The sequence below is a fragment of the Penicillium alfredii genome (genome assembly GCF_028826965.1).
Source record: "Penicillium alfredii strain IBT 34128 chromosome Unknown utg000005l_segment0_segment0, whole genome shotgun sequence".
Lineage (NCBI taxonomy): Eukaryota > Fungi > Ascomycota > Eurotiomycetes > Eurotiales > Aspergillaceae > Penicillium > Penicillium alfredii.
Window position 1 is genome coordinate 2,349,099 of NW_026622702.1, and position 18,733 is coordinate 2,367,831.

The 18,733-nt window shown below is 50.3% G+C and overlaps 5 protein-coding genes across 5 annotated transcripts; 4 read left to right on the forward strand and 1 right to left on the reverse strand.

Annotated features, from left to right (window-relative positions):
• Nucleotides 1–3,739: 3,739 nt before the first annotated feature.
• nbp35 (Fe-S cluster-binding ATPase) lies at nucleotides 3,740–4,827 on the reverse strand (the record flags this gene model as incomplete). Its single annotated transcript, XM_056654878.1, has 2 exons — nucleotides 3,740–4,686; nucleotides 4,743–4,827. 2 exons carry the CDS (start codon nucleotides 4,825–4,827, stop codon nucleotides 3,740–3,742), a joined length of 1,032 nt encoding a protein of 343 aa, XP_056512905.1.
• Nucleotides 4,828–6,023: 1,196 nt separating this feature from the next.
• NUU61_004297 (phosphatidylethanolamine N-methyltransferase) lies at nucleotides 6,024–9,210 on the forward strand (the record flags this gene model as incomplete). Its single annotated transcript, XM_056654879.1, has 4 exons — nucleotides 6,024–6,198; nucleotides 6,323–8,924; nucleotides 8,988–9,078; nucleotides 9,151–9,210. The coding sequence occupies 4 exons, from the start codon at nucleotides 6,024–6,026 to the stop codon at nucleotides 9,208–9,210; spliced, it is 2,928 nt and encodes a 975-aa protein (XP_056512906.1).
• Nucleotides 9,211–11,084: 1,874 nt separating this feature from the next.
• Nucleotides 11,085–12,093, forward strand: NUU61_004298 (3' exoribonuclease family protein; the record flags this gene model as incomplete). The annotated part of the gene is made up of 2 exons (XM_056654880.1): nucleotides 11,085–11,220; nucleotides 11,279–12,093. The coding sequence occupies 2 exons, from the start codon at nucleotides 11,085–11,087 to the stop codon at nucleotides 12,091–12,093; spliced, it is 951 nt and encodes a 316-aa protein (XP_056512907.1).
• Nucleotides 12,094–12,717: 624 nt separating this feature from the next.
• On the forward strand, nucleotides 12,718–13,312 carry NUU61_004299 (uncharacterized protein; the record flags this gene model as incomplete). The annotated part of the gene is made up of 2 exons (XM_056654881.1): nucleotides 12,718–12,867; nucleotides 13,082–13,312. The coding sequence occupies 2 exons, from the start codon at nucleotides 12,718–12,720 to the stop codon at nucleotides 13,310–13,312; spliced, it is 381 nt and encodes a 126-aa protein (XP_056512908.1).
• Nucleotides 13,313–15,317: 2,005 nt separating this feature from the next.
• Nucleotides 15,318–17,525, forward strand: NUU61_004300 (uncharacterized protein; the record flags this gene model as incomplete). Its single annotated transcript, XM_056654882.1, has 1 exon — nucleotides 15,318–17,525. One exon carries the CDS (start codon nucleotides 15,318–15,320, stop codon nucleotides 17,523–17,525), a length of 2,208 nt encoding a protein of 735 aa, XP_056512909.1.
• Between the last annotated feature and the right edge of the window lie 1,208 nt (nucleotides 17,526–18,733).

Here is an 18,733-nt window from a genome sequence, read left to right on the forward strand (position 1 = left end):
ATCTTAAGAATAGCCTGAACATAAACCAAGGGCTTATTAGGTGCCTGTCATAAATCTGAGTAATCTATGAGTAGAGAATAAAGAGCAACCTAGGGAGCCTAGCCTTAATTAAAAATTACGCAGCTTAGAGTATCGAGCTTGACTCTGAACGCGCTCGTAAAAGCGGCAGCTATAATATCCCACACCGAGCTAAGTAGTTGTTTCTAAAATATCACCTATGGATTGTATATCCACCTATCACAGCCGCTCATTAAGAGCAAAACCTTTGAACTGGACCGGCCGGCGCATAACCTGAGACCAGCAGAAATTGACTCCTGGCGGTTTATTTGTCTGTGACCGCGCGGCGTCTGAGCTTGGTGGAACATCTGGGCGCGAAGGTCTGACAGGTGAGCTGCAGGCCGTTGGGCGGTTCTGAAACAATGCTCGGCGGGTATGCGGCCAATGGCTGGGTTGGACTGGCGGGCCGTCCGAAATTATGCAGAATATAGAATATAGCTCCTAATAGGGGGTAACTGATAGAAGTTCAAGGATTTCTCCCTAGGGTTTGGGAATATAGCTCGGTTGATTATTGCAATGTTGTTGATATTGGTGGCGGTGGTTGAAACCCAAGCCAACACCACAGGAATCGTTGGTTGCGACCACAGATTTGCTCATAGGTTTCATATATCCCATGAATCTCAGATTGTGATTTACTTTGGGTTGTTTATTTTTATTTATCTTTGTTCATTCTGTGTTAGATCCATCAGATGACGAGGAGTTGTGTCTCGGAATGCTGTTATTGTACTTCTGCTGCATGACTCCCCATTGTTCCCTGGCCGAGCAATCGTTGAAGCTATCATACATATTTTTTTTATGTAAGATCGCTGAATTGCCTACGTACCGGATTTCCTCTGCCACTGCTCAGTGTTTCTCTTCTGTGTTAGTGCCTAGAGCTCGCCGCTTTTTGCTCACTAAGCAGAACTAAGCACGCCTCTAAGTATGATGCTATCTCCTTTTAGGTACTAATCGATTTTAGCAAAAAGCTAGGTCGCTGAAAGGCACATCTACTACTATCTGTTAATTAATCTTTCCAGCTTAAATACTGCCTCTTTTTAAATAGCCGATTCACTATAGACTCTATGCTTACTCGCTAGAAATAAAGTCTCTATAAATATTTAGGATGATCAAAAGGGGATTTTAGGGCGGAAAAGTTAGGCGCGGGAGGTCTTGAACCTTACAGAGTAGAAAAGTTTATTAGATAGATATGCTAATCACTTTCTATTTTGGGCAAGATAGTTATAGTGCAGAAATATCCTCACATTCCCTATGCTATAATTAAAATGGAGATAGGTGGGAGAAAGCATGTAATATGCTTGGCAAAACTACTTCCTAGATAGGAAATATTATAGGACTGTGCTAGCGCCGCTCCTCATTCCTTTAGTTAGCCCTGAGCTGATCATTTAAAGAACCACAGCAAGTATTTAGACTTAGAAGATGAAGATAGCATCTCGAGGGCAATCGGAGGATCGAAAGGATTTCATGCGGCTCTAACGTTTCTGTGATCGCAGAAATCTTCTGAGAAATGAGCCGTCAAATCGTCCCTTTTTATTTGTACAGAAGTATATAAGATAGGCTTCATATAGAATAAGAGATCTTTACAGTTATTCACAGTGGCTTACAGAGCGTTTCTTCATGTCATTTTATCATCCATCAAGTTTCTAGATTCGAACCTGGGCACAATTGGGGCTAGGATGGCTCACTTCTCCACTGAACCACGATGGAAAGATGAAAAAAAAATCCCTTTCATCAAAAGGGGATGACTTTCGTATCTTCCACAGACCCTTAAATAGAAATTTAAATTGCTGCCCTTTCTTCGACCTTTTTCTTGCTAGAAAGAATCTGTCAAACACTTCCACGAGCCTTTATCTATCTTTTTCCCCGGTCGAAATGGCGGTTGTCAGCTATACCAAATTTACGCTCATATGGCTACTTCTCTTGCTCAATTTCGGCTTGCCATTGCTAGCGAAAGATACTATGGCCGTTGGTTACCGACACACCCATCCTGTGAGTAAAAATACGATGCCTTATATCTTCGCCGTCTAATTTATCCAGGATCAAGTCGAGAGCTACAAGAACGCCGGTAATGTTCTTACTTGGGAGACGAGCAAGGAAATTGAGCAGACCTTTTCAACATGGGGGAAAGGTGTATACTTGGCCCTGACGCCTTCTGGGTGGATATGGAAAAAGCAGACTGACCGTAACTGGTAAGTATCTACCTACTTGGTCATAAACAGAGCCTTTTCTACAAAGGTTACTTCCAAGTCGCAAGAGCTGACACTTTCCCAAGGCATTGCTTTATTAAAGGCAAAATCGAGCCAGTGACCAAAGCTGCCAAAATAAGAATACCCCCTTGGAGACTGAATACTACGAGCGGGAAGAAAGAAAGAATGGAGATGTGGTCGAAAAGAATCACGGCCTATATCGAGGACCATTGTGAAGATCCCGAGACAGTGATACGCCTTCCTTACAACGAAGACGGCCAACATGAGATTCTAATTCCGCCGGCACTTCTCAATCAAGAGGGTGGAGATTTGGATCTTAGGACCATTTGCTCCAAGGACGTGAATGATCTGCCAAATGAAAAGGTGGATTTAAATAGCCCTGCGTGGACAGCAAATTCCAAGGGTAGCTGGGAGATCTTCAATGTTGAATGATAGTCGTCACAAGGAAGGAAGCGCGCTGTCTATCAAGATCTATGTGGAGTCAAGAAGTGGGTCAATTTTTAGGGGTCGAAACTTTTGCTGTGTCACTGTAAACCCTTGACATTGTCCTTCTTTTGGCTAATCTTTTGGCCGAGTAAAGGTCTATTCTCTTTGAGCACCAATCCCACGCTCGACGGTATATTTATCAGACCAATATATACGAGCCTAATCGGCTGGCTGAAAGTGGCGGTATCGATAGGCCTATTAGAGTCGTTTTATAGTATATTCCTCTTTTAAATAAGGACGCTAGCTGTATCGCTATTGTCGGAGATTCTCAGTATTTAAAAGCCGTCGAATAGAGTTGTATTTAACCTAGAAATAAAGAGATATCAATAAAAAATATATACATATAAATATATAAAAATAACCTTATGCGAAACCTTGGTAAATTCTCACCTGTAGCCTTAGGATCGCCATGAATAGTATTGAGAATTTGCTCTCTATCGGCTTCATTCAACTTCGTTAACCGGCCAAATCGAGGTTTCGTAACCCTATTTATTCGCTCGCGGTCTTTCTGGATTGTATATCGAATACCAGAGAGAGAGAGACCCAAGGGTATCGCTTTTGAAGACGCCTATATCCCCAGCCGGCAGCTTGAGATAGCTCGTATATACGCTCGCGAAGCGTAGGCATCAATTTCGATCGAGGTGCCATAGTAGAAGAATAATAATATTAATTCAGGGGTAGATATATTTCGTAGGTGGTATAGGCGGTGTATATATACGGGGCGGGGGTGTTGTCGAAACTTATGGAATGTCACTGTATCGCCGGGTGTTGATACAGACAACAAACACCACGGAGGCGGCAGCTTCATCCGGTCTTTGAATGAAGTGGAGAGGGACAGGTCAACTAGCTACTTGCATACGAGGGAGGAAAGATAATCAGTCTTCATGCATATCGTAAGCCATTCAATCCTGGTATCAAATCAAGTTCTATATGCCCAAACGCCAATACCCGCATGCCACGCTGTAGAAAAGCACTGGAGTCTCGAACCACATTCACTCGACCATGTCCTCGGGGAGAACGTCGTCGGCGTTCTCACCGACAGCCTCACCTACAGAACGCACGACGCGCTTGATGGCCTTGGACGCAGGACTGTCGGGGAAGCTCTCCACGAAACTCTCGCCGAAATCGCACGCCATGCCGACTCGCGGGTCCAGCGGAACAGCCCCCAGGAATGCAATACCCATCTTCTTAGCCAGACGGCGACCGCCGCCGGTACTGGCGCGGAAAATTTGCGACTCATGCGTGCAGTTGGGGCAGACAAAGCCCGACATATTCTCGACCAGGCCCAGTACACGGATACCAGCCTTGCGACAAAAGTCGACCTCCTTGCGGACGTCCAGCAGCGACACCTCCTGCGGGGTGGTGACCACCACGGCGCCGTCGACGCCGGATTCTTTCAGGAGCGAGTTGACCGACAGGTGTTCATCCGAGGTGCCGGGCGGCGTGTCCACGATCAAATAGTCCAGCTCGCCCCAGTCGACGTCTTTGAGGAACTGCTTGATCAGCCCGTTCTTTTTGGGCCCGCGCCAGATCACTGCGTCATCCCGGTTGGGCAGCATGAACTGCACGCTCATCGCGCCCAGGTTGTCTGTCACCCACACGGGGCTCCAGCCAGCGTTGCTCACGTGGATGGTCTCCGACTCGACCCCCATCATCTTTGGGATGGACGGCCCGCAGATATCTGTGTCCATGATGCCGACAGTCGAGTCTGGGTTGGCTGCGAACGCATGTGCCAGGAGGCTTGTGAATGTCGACTTGCCCACTCCTCCTTTTCCGGACAGCACGAGGATCTTGTGTCGGATTTGCGACAGCCGCTCGGTGATGATTGGGATGTCGGGATCGGGGCCCTTGGGTGTAGAGGCGCAGATTTGCTGATTGGGGCAACCGGCGCAGGCATCGCCTTGGCCAGCCTTTTCGGATTCAGGACCTGGGCAGTGCTCTGGTGGGATATGAGCCCATGCACTCGTCTTTCTTTCTCGCTGTCTGCATCCTTACCTGGCTCGGGGGCCACAAGATTGGGCGCCATCTTGGACGGCGCGTTGAGAGACGCCTCAGGCGGTTCCTCCACATACGGTGCCATGATTGAATACAATTCAACGATATGGTTCAGACCGCACAAAATGAAAATGCAAACGAGGGGAAAGATTCCAGTGGCGTGGAGATGCTTGATAAGCCGGCTGACTAACAGGCCAGTGGCGATTGGCGCGATGTCGGAGTCAACAATAAATGAGGGATCATAGAATTCATGATGGGAATGAAGTAAATTGAGAATGGATATTATTTGATTGCAAATGGCTATGGCTATTCCTGCCACTCGTTCAGATCAATCATTGTCACGTGGGAAACCCGAGTGTCTACATAATAGATGCCTTGGTGCTTTTGTTGATTTCACGCGCAAAGTACAGACTCACCTTCCTGAGACCGTATTCGGCATTGCTTCAGTTCCGAATATTCCCAACTGTCTGGTCCCTGCTCTGTTAGCACCTTCGCCATCCAACTCTTGATTTCTGCATCATCACGATAGTGAGACAAGAGCGGGGGAGCTGCAGGATGCCAGTCTCTAACGGAGGGCAGTGCACCCTCGCATATGCAACTAACAATTCCCATTAGGCGTATCCATTATCAGTCTCGACAATCTCGAGTGCACTGACACGGTGCCTGTCGGTTGATCGACTCGCCGGTTTTCCTTCGTGGGTCCATTTGGGAAATGATGTCAACTTGCTCCACTTGGCCTGGTCCATTCACTCGCCAATGGACACGCAGTCATGCAATCCTGCTGCCCACTTGGGTGCGCGATCCCCGTGGTACATTCATGTAGACAGCGGGGAGTGGACCTCGAGTGTGTGCACGAGTGGGCACCCGCCTTTGCCGCTGGCCATGGCCATCTGCGGTGGGCGATTGGAGACTCCAGAGGATGACTGAGCAGGACAGAAGGGAGACAATTGATCGGCCATGGCAATTTCCTCTCGTCAATTCATCTTAGGGGTTCGCGCGAGTTGGCGAGAAACATCAGCTTAGCGTGGTCGATCAGGTCTTCGGTGCTCTTCTGCTCCATTCGGGGCCCGCACTGGTCTGAGGGTTCCACTCCAGAGACACTCTCGTATAAAACCCAGAAGTCCGTGGGCAATTTCGCTCGAGTTCTTTGTAGTATTTTCGCCCTTGTATACAAACTGCAGAAGGCATCACTTAACATCGCTAACAAGCGGAAGCGGATTCCGGACTAACGTCACATGCTTCCGTCGTCATTCTTCAACTTCAACCCTTTCCCACCCCATCATGGATCAAGGCCTTTCAACAGGGGCCCATCAGTCCACTGATGGGCTTCGAGAGAGAAATGTCACGCGTCCAGATTCAACAACTGGTCGTGATGCGCTAACAGCCACTGGCGAGGCAGAGGTCTGGGACAAGGGCAAGGAGATGAAGACCTTCGGGCGCACACCCGATGGAACCGGTATGCCCTCTCTATTTGCTTGTTTACTGGGGGTTGAGGATTAAATGGAATCGTGTTTTGTTTTGGCCGAGTTCTGTCAAGTCCCATGAAGTCCTCCGCTAACCAAGTCCCATGCGCTCAATAGTCTTCACTGTGCCCCAGACCCATGATATGGTCTCCCAGCTCCTCTCGCCGTCCGAACCCAAAAACCTGTCTGACCTGATAGTGCTGGCTCTCCTGGCCATCCACGTGCTGCTTCTCTGGGCACTGCCCGCGGGTGCCAAGGTCCCGGTCTTTGCCGTCATTTACCTCTTCTGGCGCACGGGCTACAATGGAGGAATTGGGTGGCTACTACACAACCAGTCTCACCACAAGACGCTGATTCGATTGGCGGAGAAGACCAAGATCTTTGTCAACCCGGCCACTGGCGACAATCCCCATCCCAGTCTGTATAATCTGATCAAGCGCGAGCTGGAGACCAAGATCCCACACGATTACTCGTTCGACAAGGCACCAATTGAATACAACACCTGGCTTATCTTTAGGCGTCTGGTGGACTTGATCCTGATGTGTGACTTCACCTCCTACTGTCTCTTCGCGATCGCCTGCGGCCACCGCCCGGTCGACGAGAGCGTGCTCATGACCGGTTTGCGGTGGACGGCTGGCATCGTGTTAGTGCTGTTCAATCTCTGGGTCAAACTAGACGCCCACCGAGTAGTCAAGGACTATGCCTGGTACTGGGGAGACTTCTTCTATCTCATCGACCAGGAATTGACCTTTGATGGCGTGTTCGAGATGGCCCCGCACCCCATGTACTCGGTCGGCTATGCGGGTTACTACGGCATCTCCCTGATGGCCGCCAGCTATAAGGTGCTCTTTATCTCTATCATTGCCCATGCAGCTCAATTCGCCTTCCTCGTGCTCGTCGAGAACCCCCACATCGACAAGACCTACAACCCGCCCCCGCCCCGCAAGCGTTCGATGTGCGTGGATTCCGTTGCGAACTTGGCCACCGAGCCAGACTCTCCAAATGCGCCAACTCCGTCTGAAGACCAGCCACCCAATGCACCCGATTTGTACTCGGCCAAGCCGCCGCCTTCAGTTCACAACCTCCTGGGCCTGCACAACCTGGATCTGTATAGAACCACGGATTCGTCGATCATGCTCGTCCAGATGCTCGTATTTGCCATCGCAGCCTTGACACCCTCTACTCCCTGGTACCAGTTCCTCTTTGTGGTCAATTCCGCGGTGTGGAGGGTTTGGTACTCTGTAGGCATTGGGTACCACCTCAACAACCAGTCCAGCACCAAGTCCTGGACTAGACACTTCGTCAAGTTTGGCGAGACTCCGCAGGAGGCCTGGAGCCAGTGGAAAGGAACTTACCACCTCAGTATGATCATGTGCTACGCCAGCTTCATCGCCGCCGTGTGGAAGATGTACACGTTCCCAGTTGACTGGGGCTATGGCCTGGTGTTGTTCCGGCATGTTCTGGGGGCGGGTCTGATTAGTCTGCAGCTCTGGACGTCGGTCAGCATCTATGAGTCCCTTGGTGAATTTGGCTGGTTTTACGGTGACTTTTTCTTCGATGAATCCCCCAAGCTAACCTACAACGGCATCTACCGCTTCCTAAACAACCCCGAGCGTGTTCTGGGGTTGGCCGGTGTCTGGGGTGCGGTTCTTATTACGAGTAGTGGAGCTATCACTTTCCTGGCTCTACTGAGCCACATCCTGAGCCTGGCTTTCATCCAGTTTGTGGAGCGTCCGCACATGCAAAAGCTGTATGGCCGTAGCCTCCGACAGGATGCGGGTCTTGTCAAGAGCCTGAAGCGATCGCTGCCGCCGTCTCTCAAGCAATTGCATGGCAGTGTTGACAAGATGTTCGATGAGTCCTTTGAATTCATCGAGGACATTCTTGACAGTGCTCGCCCGAAGCTCGCCGCCGGGGTTAACACGTTTGTCAAGGATACCACAGCGCTCTTCCAGAAGTACCCTGCACGTATCACTATCTCTCGAATTGACGCAGACCTGGCTGGGTTTGATCTCCGGGACTATTCTCTGTCCGTGGAGGGAATCACCGCGCAGTCCTTCGAGGAGAGCGACCAGGGCAAAGGCCGCGAGGGCGCCAATGCGCGCATGCCCCTAGACCGACGAGGCGACCTCAAGAACCTGACATTTGAATACGGCGCACCGATCAAGGTCAAGTGGACTGCGCCGCTCAACCACAACAAGAAAGACTGGATCGGGCTGTATCGCGTCACCGACAACACGTCGCGTGAGGTTACTCGTGTCTCATCGCAGGGCCGCTGGGTCGCCACCAACGAAGGCTTATATGACAACCTGACTTGCGAGAAGGGCATTGTGACCAGCGACGTCGTCATTCCTTCGTCCGAGCGCAAGGACAATGACAACCGCGAGTTCGCGTCGGGCGAGATTGTCTTTGCCGGTGACAAGCTCTTTTGGACCCAAGGCGTCTTCGAGCTGCGCTACCACCACAACGGCATGCACAATGTCATGGCTATCTCGCGGCCTTTCGAGATCCGTATCCGTCGCTTTGACGAGGACGACACCGTTGCCGACAGCACCGGCATTATCCAGACCGCTGTCGAGAGTGCCCTGTTGCCCGTCGTCCGCAATTGTTTCGACCGCGACCCGGAGATTGCCCCAGAAACCGTCGACGAGCAATTCGGCGGTCTGGTTGAGCGAGATGGCAAGTTTGCCAAAAGAGTTGTCTTCGCCGTCCATCAGATGTGAGTATCATGATCTTTGGCAGCTTTGCGTTTGTTGCTCCTTGCTGATTGTTCCGGCATTAGGTTCGGCATTGAACTGGCACCCGAGGTGGTCAAGGCGGATGGTACCGTCTTGAATCTCGCCTGGAGAATATGCAACGCCAAAAAGGTTCTTGTATGTATCACCCGCTGGTCTACTACCTCTGAACGAGAGACCATGCCGAGCTAACTGCGTGTCATGATCCAGGCCCCCTATAGTATGTCACGCTCCAATGGGACAACAACACCCACCGAGGGGAAGGAATGAGCTCGTCTCACGATGGATAATGTCTCCATGCAAATTAACGACACGGTGGATCTGAGTTCCAACGAACACGACGAGGTTTAGAGGATCCGGCGCCCATCAATCGGCATTAAGCTGGTTTCTTGTTTTTCTTTTTCTGTCTTGGTGTCTTGAAATGACCGAAAACAAAAAAAAAAAAAAAAAAAAAATCCCCCAAGTCCAAAAGAAAAGAAGGGGGAAAAAGTCCAACATGAAGGGAAAGAATTGGAGCCGGTGTTGCTTGCTACAGGAAGATTCCCGCGTTGAAAGAGTTCTGTTTAGATTTCGGTTGGGAGAAGTCGGTTTCTTTTATCGAGCGTGTCTTGCGAGGACTCGGGGGCATTTCCCTTGATAATGGGAGGTGTTGCTATGTTTTCTTTTTTTTTTCTTACACTTATCGTACATAGCTTTGGGGACAATCTTCTACCTTGCTCATGGTAATTCCTTTTTCTTTGTAGAGTAGGCGAATATAGACTACAAACTAGGAACAGCAGCCTTGAGAGAAATACTTGATGGATTTTAATAGAAGCATAAGAGACTAATTGGATACTGATGCAAACCTATCAACTACAATCAGCACAAGCCAAGGCATTGAAGAATCATGCATAAGATAGGGGCACAGGACTCTCTTTCTCAGGACGAAACCAGAAGAAAATTAAAAAGTCCAGAAAAGAATAATCAGCCAAGCCGGGTAACTCATCCCATCCCCTGCTGGCCCCCCGCACTGAACTGTCACCCAAGACGGACGAGCAGCCCAGTACAGGGAAACCAACACAAGTCAAGCATAACACCCGAGACCGCGGTCAAGACAGACAAAACATGTAGAACGTGGACCAGGCGACGATGTGAGCCCACCGTCTTCCACTTGGGTGCTCCACAACCTTCCTCCCTTTCGCGTCCAGATGGATACAATAGGTCCAGTATGAGGGAGTCCAAGAGAAGAACAATGGATCGCCACCTGTGTTCATGGCATGCCGCTGTACGGTCACGAGTGCGTACTCGAGGGGCGGTTCTCGCGAAGAGATCGTTGAATGGATTGACTTGTTGTCATCATCTTGGAGGGTGGGAGTGGTGTAGTGAAAGAAAATTTGAGATTGGTCCGTACCTTTTTGCTTCAAGCCGAGAGTGGAAAAATGATGGGAAGAAATGACCCAGAGCTACATTTTTTGATACCTGTGGAATCTTGGAATTGTCAGTATTGGGTGTTCTGACTTGAGACAGCGAACGACAATAGCATGACTTGAGCAAGATCAGGAGTTTTGGTAATGGTATTTGGTTTTCTTCAAGGTTTTTGCAGAAGCAGAACTGAAAAAAATGTTTCTCATCATAGAGAGTGAAGACAGGAAAGAAAAGACTGCCACCATACCTTGGTTGTGTCGTGTTGGTGGGACGGTCGCCAGCAAGTACAGTGACCAGCAGTCCACAACCTATCTTAAACTACTGTCAGTCTCCGAAGAATTCAAGTATGGGAATTGATAATAATAAGGGGAGTGTCATTCAGATGGTAGTGCATGTTGTTCAATGGCTCATGGATTGTCGCCGGAACAGAAATTTTTGGTTTGCTTTCCTCATGTAGACGGGGAGTGGAACGAGGGTGGGAGGACTCACAAGTTAATCAAGAAGCCCTACCTAGGCGGATGTATGCCTAGGAAGGGAAGTAATCGATTTAATGATAGGCCTGAAGATTCGAAAGCTCCATCATCAAAGCTGCCCGGGTGGTTAAAGGAAGAAGAAGAAAGAGAAAGAAAAGAACGCGAGAAAAGTCGGGAAAATGCAAAGTGGAGACAAACAGTGCAAACATCATCGAGACAGGATTTCCGTTTCTGGCTCGAACCTTCACTTCTTCAAAGTCATGTGTAATGACTGACAGAAGACGCATCAATGGGCCGCCTGGCGGCACGAGGCCGGCTGTCTATGCCTCTCTGCTACAATCCGCGACCGGGGCTGCCGACCGAGCTCAGCGCCAGCGCCAGCCGACAGATCTAAGGAAAATCTGTATGGATCTTCGAAGAACGTGATGACAATGAGTACCAAACTAACTTTGCTCGACTAGTCCTCAAGACAGGTCTGATCCCATCTGCATCAGGCTCCTCGTACCTTGAATTCGAACCTTCGGCCTCTCTCGCGGCTGCCCGCGCCAACCCCAAATCTCTGATCCCGCCCTCGTCCGCTCTGAAGCTGGCCTGCACCGTGCATGGCCCCAAGCCCCTCCCGCGGTCGGCCACATTCTCGCCCAACCTTGTCCTCACCACCCATGTCAAGTATGCGCCGTTCGCAGCCCGCAGGCGCAAGGGCCACATCCGCGACGCCAGCGAGCGCGATCTGGGCGTTCACCTCGAGACCGCCTTGCGCGGCGCCATCATCGCCGAACGCTGGCCCAAGAGTGGCCTGGATATCACGCTCACTATTATCGAGGCGGAAGACGACCGCTGGTGGGGCGATGCGCCTGATTCGCATGACGCCTCATGGGGCATGATGAACGTCTTGGCTGGCTGTATCACTGCTGCATCTGCTGCTCTCGCGGATGCCCACATTGACTGCCTGGACTTGGTCTCTGGCGGTGTTGCGGCTCTGGTCTCGGAGGACATGACTGGTTCTTCGGGGCCGCCGCGCCTTGTGCTCGACACGGATCCTGCCGAGCATCGATCGATTGTCTCGGCGTGTGTTGTTGCCTACATGCCTGCCCGTGATGAGATCACAGAGCTCTGGCTGAAGGGTGATAGCTCCAAGGCCGCACTGGAAGACGACGACAAGCGCCCGGGTCACGAGGCATTGATTGACGGGGCCGTGGATGCTGCTCGTGGAGCCCACACTGTTCTGGGCCAGGCTGTGAGGGAATCAATTGCCCGGACTGTTGGTTCAGCCTGAAATTCTATTCTCATATTGAAGGAACGAAGTCAGTGGGCAGGTGGTCAACCTACACAGTTCTCGGGGTTCTGCCCATTTCGAGTCCAATATCAAAATCACGTGCCGTACGTACCCTAAGTATCATGAAATTCTATGATTTTTTTTTCTATTCACCAGGGCATTCGACCACACAGTTTTCCTTGTTCTTGAATGGTGCTATCAGCCTGTTTCAGCCAATGTCCTGCCTATTCTTTGGTCATGGAATACCCAAGATTGTGTGAATATGGAGTTTCCAAACCCATCTCCGTCGGCCAGGCTACGTTGGTGGACTACGACACGACTCGTCCGTTTTGATCATATCATAGACTTCATAAACACTTGTTTGCGTGGCCTTGGTTATGCGCGTAACGTATGCAGCCAGCACCTATTTATCTTGAGTTGCAGACCCGCCAAAACTCTCTTCCTTTCTTTCCCCTGTACCATCCCTTTCTCTGACCGTCTTTTGTTCATCACTTTTCCACTTCACACATCACCATTTACCATCTCATTTCAATCACTGTGCTCACTGGTCAATCATCTCTCCTCCACTCTGCCCGTCAGCTACTGATATCTTGATTTCTTCTGACTAGTTTCCAACCATCAACAATGCCTCCTCGAACTCCTACCAAGGCCAAGGCTGAGGTCAAGGACTCGCCTACCAAGAGTTCCCATGAGTGGAATGAACGCAACCTGATTTTCCTCTGGAACTGCATGGTCTACATCAAGGCCGGCTCGGCGGGTGCTAAACCTGGCACGGTGAGTCTCATTGTCGATGAGGGTTGTCTGGATCACGTGTAGAACAACATCCAGCCTGAGTGGACAAGGAACATGTTTATGCTTTCGTCCTATTTCCCCCTCCCTTAGAATCGTGCTTTCTTTCATTTCTCTACTGCTACCCTGGTGAAGTGCAACCCCATTAGGACATATGCTGATGTTTGACTTTTTTTCTTTCTTTCTTTCTTTTCTTTAGCAAATTGACTTCGAAGCAGTCGCCGACCACTACGGCATCAAACTGTCGGCTGCCCGCATGCGCTTTGCTCGTCTGCGTGACCACATGGAGAAGGTGGCCGCTGTTGAAGCCACTGCCAGGGCTGGGGAGAAGTTTGAGGAGAAGCGACAGGCTGAGGCTGAGGCTGAGGCTGAGGCCGAGGCTTCCCCTGCCAAGGTCAAGGCTGAGGCTGAGGAGAACACCACCGTCTAAGATGTGGCAATGATCACAGAGATGCTCAGTCACTTTAAGACTGGCGCATTTATTAGATGGGAGGGGTTCATGAGTTTCTCGATTGTCATATGCAGCACACCCATTGGGCTTGGAAGATGCGGTTGTGATTCGGCCCTTATGCTGCGGTTCTTAGCTATTAGCGAGTTCTTTAGCTATGCAATGACATACAATGATATGCGGCTTTTCGCCTGATTACTGGTGCAATTAGAATAATTTTGGTTAGTGGGTACAAATAATTGCAGGACTTGATGTCTTGCATATTTCCTCGTGGCATCCATAAATAGTGGCAGCTACTATAACGGTCTTGCAGAAGATGGAGATAACCAGATAACTCGGAAATTGCGATCGTAGCGAGTAATTTAAGCGAGTCAAGGAGCAATCGATGGACTTATTAATAGTAGTATTATTGGTACTCTTATTATCATCAAGGTCATTGTTTTTGTAGGTCCATAGTCCACATTGATCAAAGCTCAGGACATGTGTGTTTATATATGCTCGGGGGAACATTTGAGAAGTTGGGGATTCACAGAGTCAAAAGTCCTAACACTAGCGTCAGTCGATCGATTCCCAAATCGAAATCGCAATCGCAGTCGATCGATCGGAATGGAGCGAGATGGGATCGGAAACGAGGTCGCACAGTTTTATAGCCCTACCGAGACGTGCATATTGTGGTTTTCTCTCTCCATCGCTGTAAATACAAAATATACTCCTGTATACCCTTGTACAACATCGGGCACGGTGGACACTTTCCACCGTTGACCGTTCCATGGTCAAACGGTGCAGAGCGGATCATTTGAATTTCAACTAGTGTTTCGATTGGGGAAAGAAAAACTGGGAAACAAAACCCCTGAGTTTCTCGGAGACGCTCATTTGGGCAATGAGAGAGCTTCCAAATTATTTTGTGAGATTCCCCCTAAATAATTTCACTAAAATTGTAGGATCTGAAAATTGGAGACCAGTTCATTTTAATTATAATTATTTCCTTTATTTCTGCATTCTCCTTGCCTTGTCCAGCAAAAAAAAGCCATGAATCCCTCAACCGTCCAGCCGGGAAGGCCAGTTCGCTTCCCCATCACCTCGTCACGCCAATGACGAGGCCCGCGGAAATTGGGAACTCCACAAACCCACTTGGCTTGCCATTTGGAATCCCTCTAGAATCAATTATTCTTTTCGATTCTTATGGTCCTAAGTGTGCGAATGGTTCCAAGGAGTTCATTTGGTTGTTCGAACTATACCAGCTACATGTAGTTTATACTATCCATGGATTATAGATGAATGACCCAGTCTGGGCAGTATGTCTTGGGGATGGGGATGATGCCTGTCAGACCGATTCCTGTCAAGTGGACCAGGAAAAAAACAAAGAAAAGCTCTTGGCCTATAATAACCTATGATGCAGCCTGGACGTTGACTCCGGAGACAAGGTCCTGCTAGCTGGATATGTCCCCGGCAGGTCACAACGTGCGGAGGGGATGTGATAGTGACTTGACTGTAAAATAGAGAATGGAGAATATAGAATGTATAGTGCAGTCATTCAATAGGCCACAAAGCCCGTTGCCCGTCAGAACCCTAGCGATCGAGTCTTAATTTGTTAGCGTTCGCCCCATCCACGAGTCCAAGTTCATGAGATGGGCCCCCCTGATCCAGAGGGATCTGCACCTCGGGAATCATTTCTTTGAATTTCCTAGTGTTCTTAGTTTCTTCATTTCTGACCGGTTCTCGCCTTTTTTTCTCTTCTTCCCCCCGTTTGACACTTGAACCGTGTCCCCATCTCGTCTACAATGCTGCCATGACGGTCAATTGTGTCCTTCTTCCACGGCCGATGGTGTCGCTTTCATTTACTATACCTTGAGATTCTCCAACGTCATTGCCTCTCGTTTTTTTTTTCACTTGGAATTTCTTTTTTTCCCTTTCGTGGTTCCCTTCTTTCGATTCGTCTCTGGTGATATCCGGTGGAAGCATTTCCAACATTTCCAATATTTTCAACATGGTTGCTTTGAAGAAACTTTTCCAGACGGACAAGAGCGCCTCGCGGCCGTCCAGTGGCCTGGCAATAGAAGTCGAGTCGACTCGGACGCACCTCCATGCGGGCCTGCCATCCCCCGGCTTGCCGTCACCCGGTGTCCCGTCGCCCGGTTTCAACCCTTCGCAGTCCTTGGATGTCGCCCATCATTTCGAGCAGATCGAGAAACAATTCGAGGATCTACATGATCGTCTCGAGGCCCGGCCGCCGTCTTCTCAGTCCCAGCTCCCTTTTGTATCGAATCAGTTTGCCCCCAAACCCCACAATGGCCGACATATCGATCTCCTCGATGCGTTCTACTCGTCGGACCGGTATCAATCGACCAGCCAGGATACTATGTCGCCGCCCGTTAGTCCCTACAATGAAGATGTGGCGGAACGGAATATGACGCGCTTCATGAGAATCCAGCACCGGAAAGGGCACAAGAGCTCCCGCATCCTCTCCGCATTGTACCAGGAAGATGTCGCGGACAGAAATATTGCCAAGTATGGAGGCGCATCGCGCTCGTGGTCCCGTCTCAGCTGTCGGTCGTCTCCGGCAGCCCCTGGGATGGTTCGAACGTTCAGTCCTGACGGCCAAAGACGTGAACGCCGGAAGCCCAGTCCTGGCAAATCCACCTGGTCGTCTGAAGAGGATCTGCGGAAACGGTCGTCTTCACCAGACGATGCCTCGGCTTCCTCGCGGTCCCACTCACGAAATAGCCGTCTTCGACCTCAGCAATCTGCACCCAGTTTGTATGCGGAAGAGGACTCTACCCCACAGGAAGAGGCGCCTTCGAGCCCGGTCCAGCGCCTTGGTGTGCCTCCAGCTCATAAGCAAGGTGACTGCTGGAGCAATACGCCTTTACCGGATAGTCCTACATTGCCCATGCCAATAGGTGATAGCGGCGGGAGTGCCGAGGGTCCCACGATACTGCGTGCCCCTGTTACAACGGCTCGAACTTCGTCTTTGGGCCCGAAATCGCGCTCTCCACCTTCTTCATCCGGCTCGGGCTCGAAAAAGAATGTCCGAGACCTCTCCATCAACACGCAATTGGCTGCGCAAGGCCGGCCAAAGCAAAAGATTTCGCATCGTGCGATCCAACCCCCGACCCCCTCCAACTACGAAATTAAGCGGACTCCCAGTATTGCAGAGGTCATGCACAGTCCCCTGCCGTCGGGCTCTGCTTCATCCTCCCCCCGGTTCAAGGCCTCGGAGATGATGGACCTGTTCAACAAAGCGTACAGGTCCACACGGGCCGTCAGTCCTCACCCTACCTACGAGACGCTGCAGGACGCCATCGTCCGCGAGATCAACTCGCACGAGGCATTCCGCCGGGTCCCCGTGCCGGATGCTGGTCCTCCGTTCACGCCGTCGCCTAACCAGGTTGTGTTCGATAATGGCCCCGAACCGGTCAACCCGGAGCTGAACCGGAGTGCGTCTGCCAAAGAAAAGCCACCACCGCGTATCATCAGCAAAGGCTCGTTCATGAAGCACAAGCGCAACTCCGAATCTCGACGCAGTATCTCTACCAGTGTCCCGTCCAAGGGCTACGACCGCATCTTCCGCCGCGTGTCCAGCACTCCAGCCCGTCGGCGCCACACGGACGCCCCGCCTCCCTCTCCGGGCCTCCTGGCCGACATCCAGCAGCCGCAACAGGAACCGGTCGTGCCTCGCGCAGGCACCAGCCAGCCACTGACCTACATGGATGTGCTGTTCCGCGCCGGCAACGACAAATCCTCGACCCCGTCCAAGACCCCGCTGATGTCCCGTAAACGAGGCCGATCCGAATCGGCCGCCACCATCTCTGCAACCGCCGCCCGTGCCACCCCAGACAACCTGACCAGCACCCCCGGTGCAGTCTACTGCCTGCAGGCGCACTCGACCCCATCAAAGGACGGCCACAGCAGCGTCTCGGTGGAAGACAGCGACGACGACATCATCCACCTCCCCAGCGTCGGCGCCCCGCCGCCGCGCGTCCAGATCGAGGGCGTCGACGAAAACAACGTCCGATATGTCATCGACACCACCAAGACCACCGACGCCCACAAGCTCATGGGTTGGTCCCAGCGTTCGCGCCGTTCCAACTCCCCGCAATTGTCTTCTGCTTCTGCTGCTTACCAGGAGAGCTTGTCTCCGCTGTCTCGCGCCCGGATGCAGCTTCGTGGATCCCGCTCTGTCGAGACCTATTGAGGCAGTATAGCAATACAAATTTGCTGGTCTAGCGCCCAACCAACCTTGCGGAGGTGGGGGACTTCTTCTTCACCTCCGGATGATAACGATGCTTTCATGACACACCAAAAAAGCTGTCTGATTTCTTTTCAGCCATTCTGAGTTTTTCCAGTTTTCCGTCCATTTTTTTTTTTCCTTTTCCACTCGAGCCGCTCTTTTTCTTGCTCTGAACTCTGAATCCCGTCTTCGCTTGAACCGTCGGTCTATCCTCTCTCTCTAACTCTCAATCTTTCCTTTTGATCCTGTATACTCTTTTAACCCGAGTCCCTCTCTACCATCTCTACCACTCACTCACAATCTTTCCATTTACCTATCTATCTGTTTCGATATCTGTGTGAATATCCCGTGTTTCTTTTCCTTTGGCAACTCCATTCCATGTGTTCTACCCTGTCTTTATTGGATTTTTTTTTTTTTTTTTGCATTTTCCAGGATGGAGTTCTGTCGTGATCTGTGATTATTGCTACCTGATTTTGAGCTTTCGTGGTCTTTCGTGATCATTCTGAGTTGTGTATTATCAAGCTTTTAAAGCGACTTTTTGTGCATATATCTCTGTTGTGTCCTCTTTCCATGTTCTTGTCTATACTCCTTGATAGGGCAGAAAACAAAAACATATATGGGAATTCCTTGAGATGATAATCCTCCCTTTTCTGTTTGTTTTGGGTCTTGAATCTTGGGTATGGATATAGAGCTCATGCTAGGCTTGTTTTGTTGTATACTCAGACTTGCATTTGGACTTTCTCGGTTGTTAGGGCTTGAGCCATGTTACGACGTATCTTTCGAAAATGGGGTGGAAACATATACATGAAAAAGAACCTGTTGCTAATATCCCAGCCTGCGGCCCCCCACCTTCTGTCCTTGCACCTTGCTATTGATTCCCTAGGAATGAGACAAATACAAAAATAAAAGACGTCATTCATTCTTCTCATAGTCTCGTTTTGGCTTTTCCTGTCCCGGCACTCCCCTCTTGGTTCTCAACTCCACAATGACAGATAGACAAAGATCAGGTATCTTGGATGGGATGTTCCCTTTCTTGTTTTTTTGGTTGTATTTTTGTAAAGCCATAAGAAATTCATGGACGAAAAGACAAACCAATAAATACCATGTAGACGATGCTTTCATTTCTGACGGAAAAGAGGAGTCTAACCGAAATCTTTGAAAGTCCTATGCGA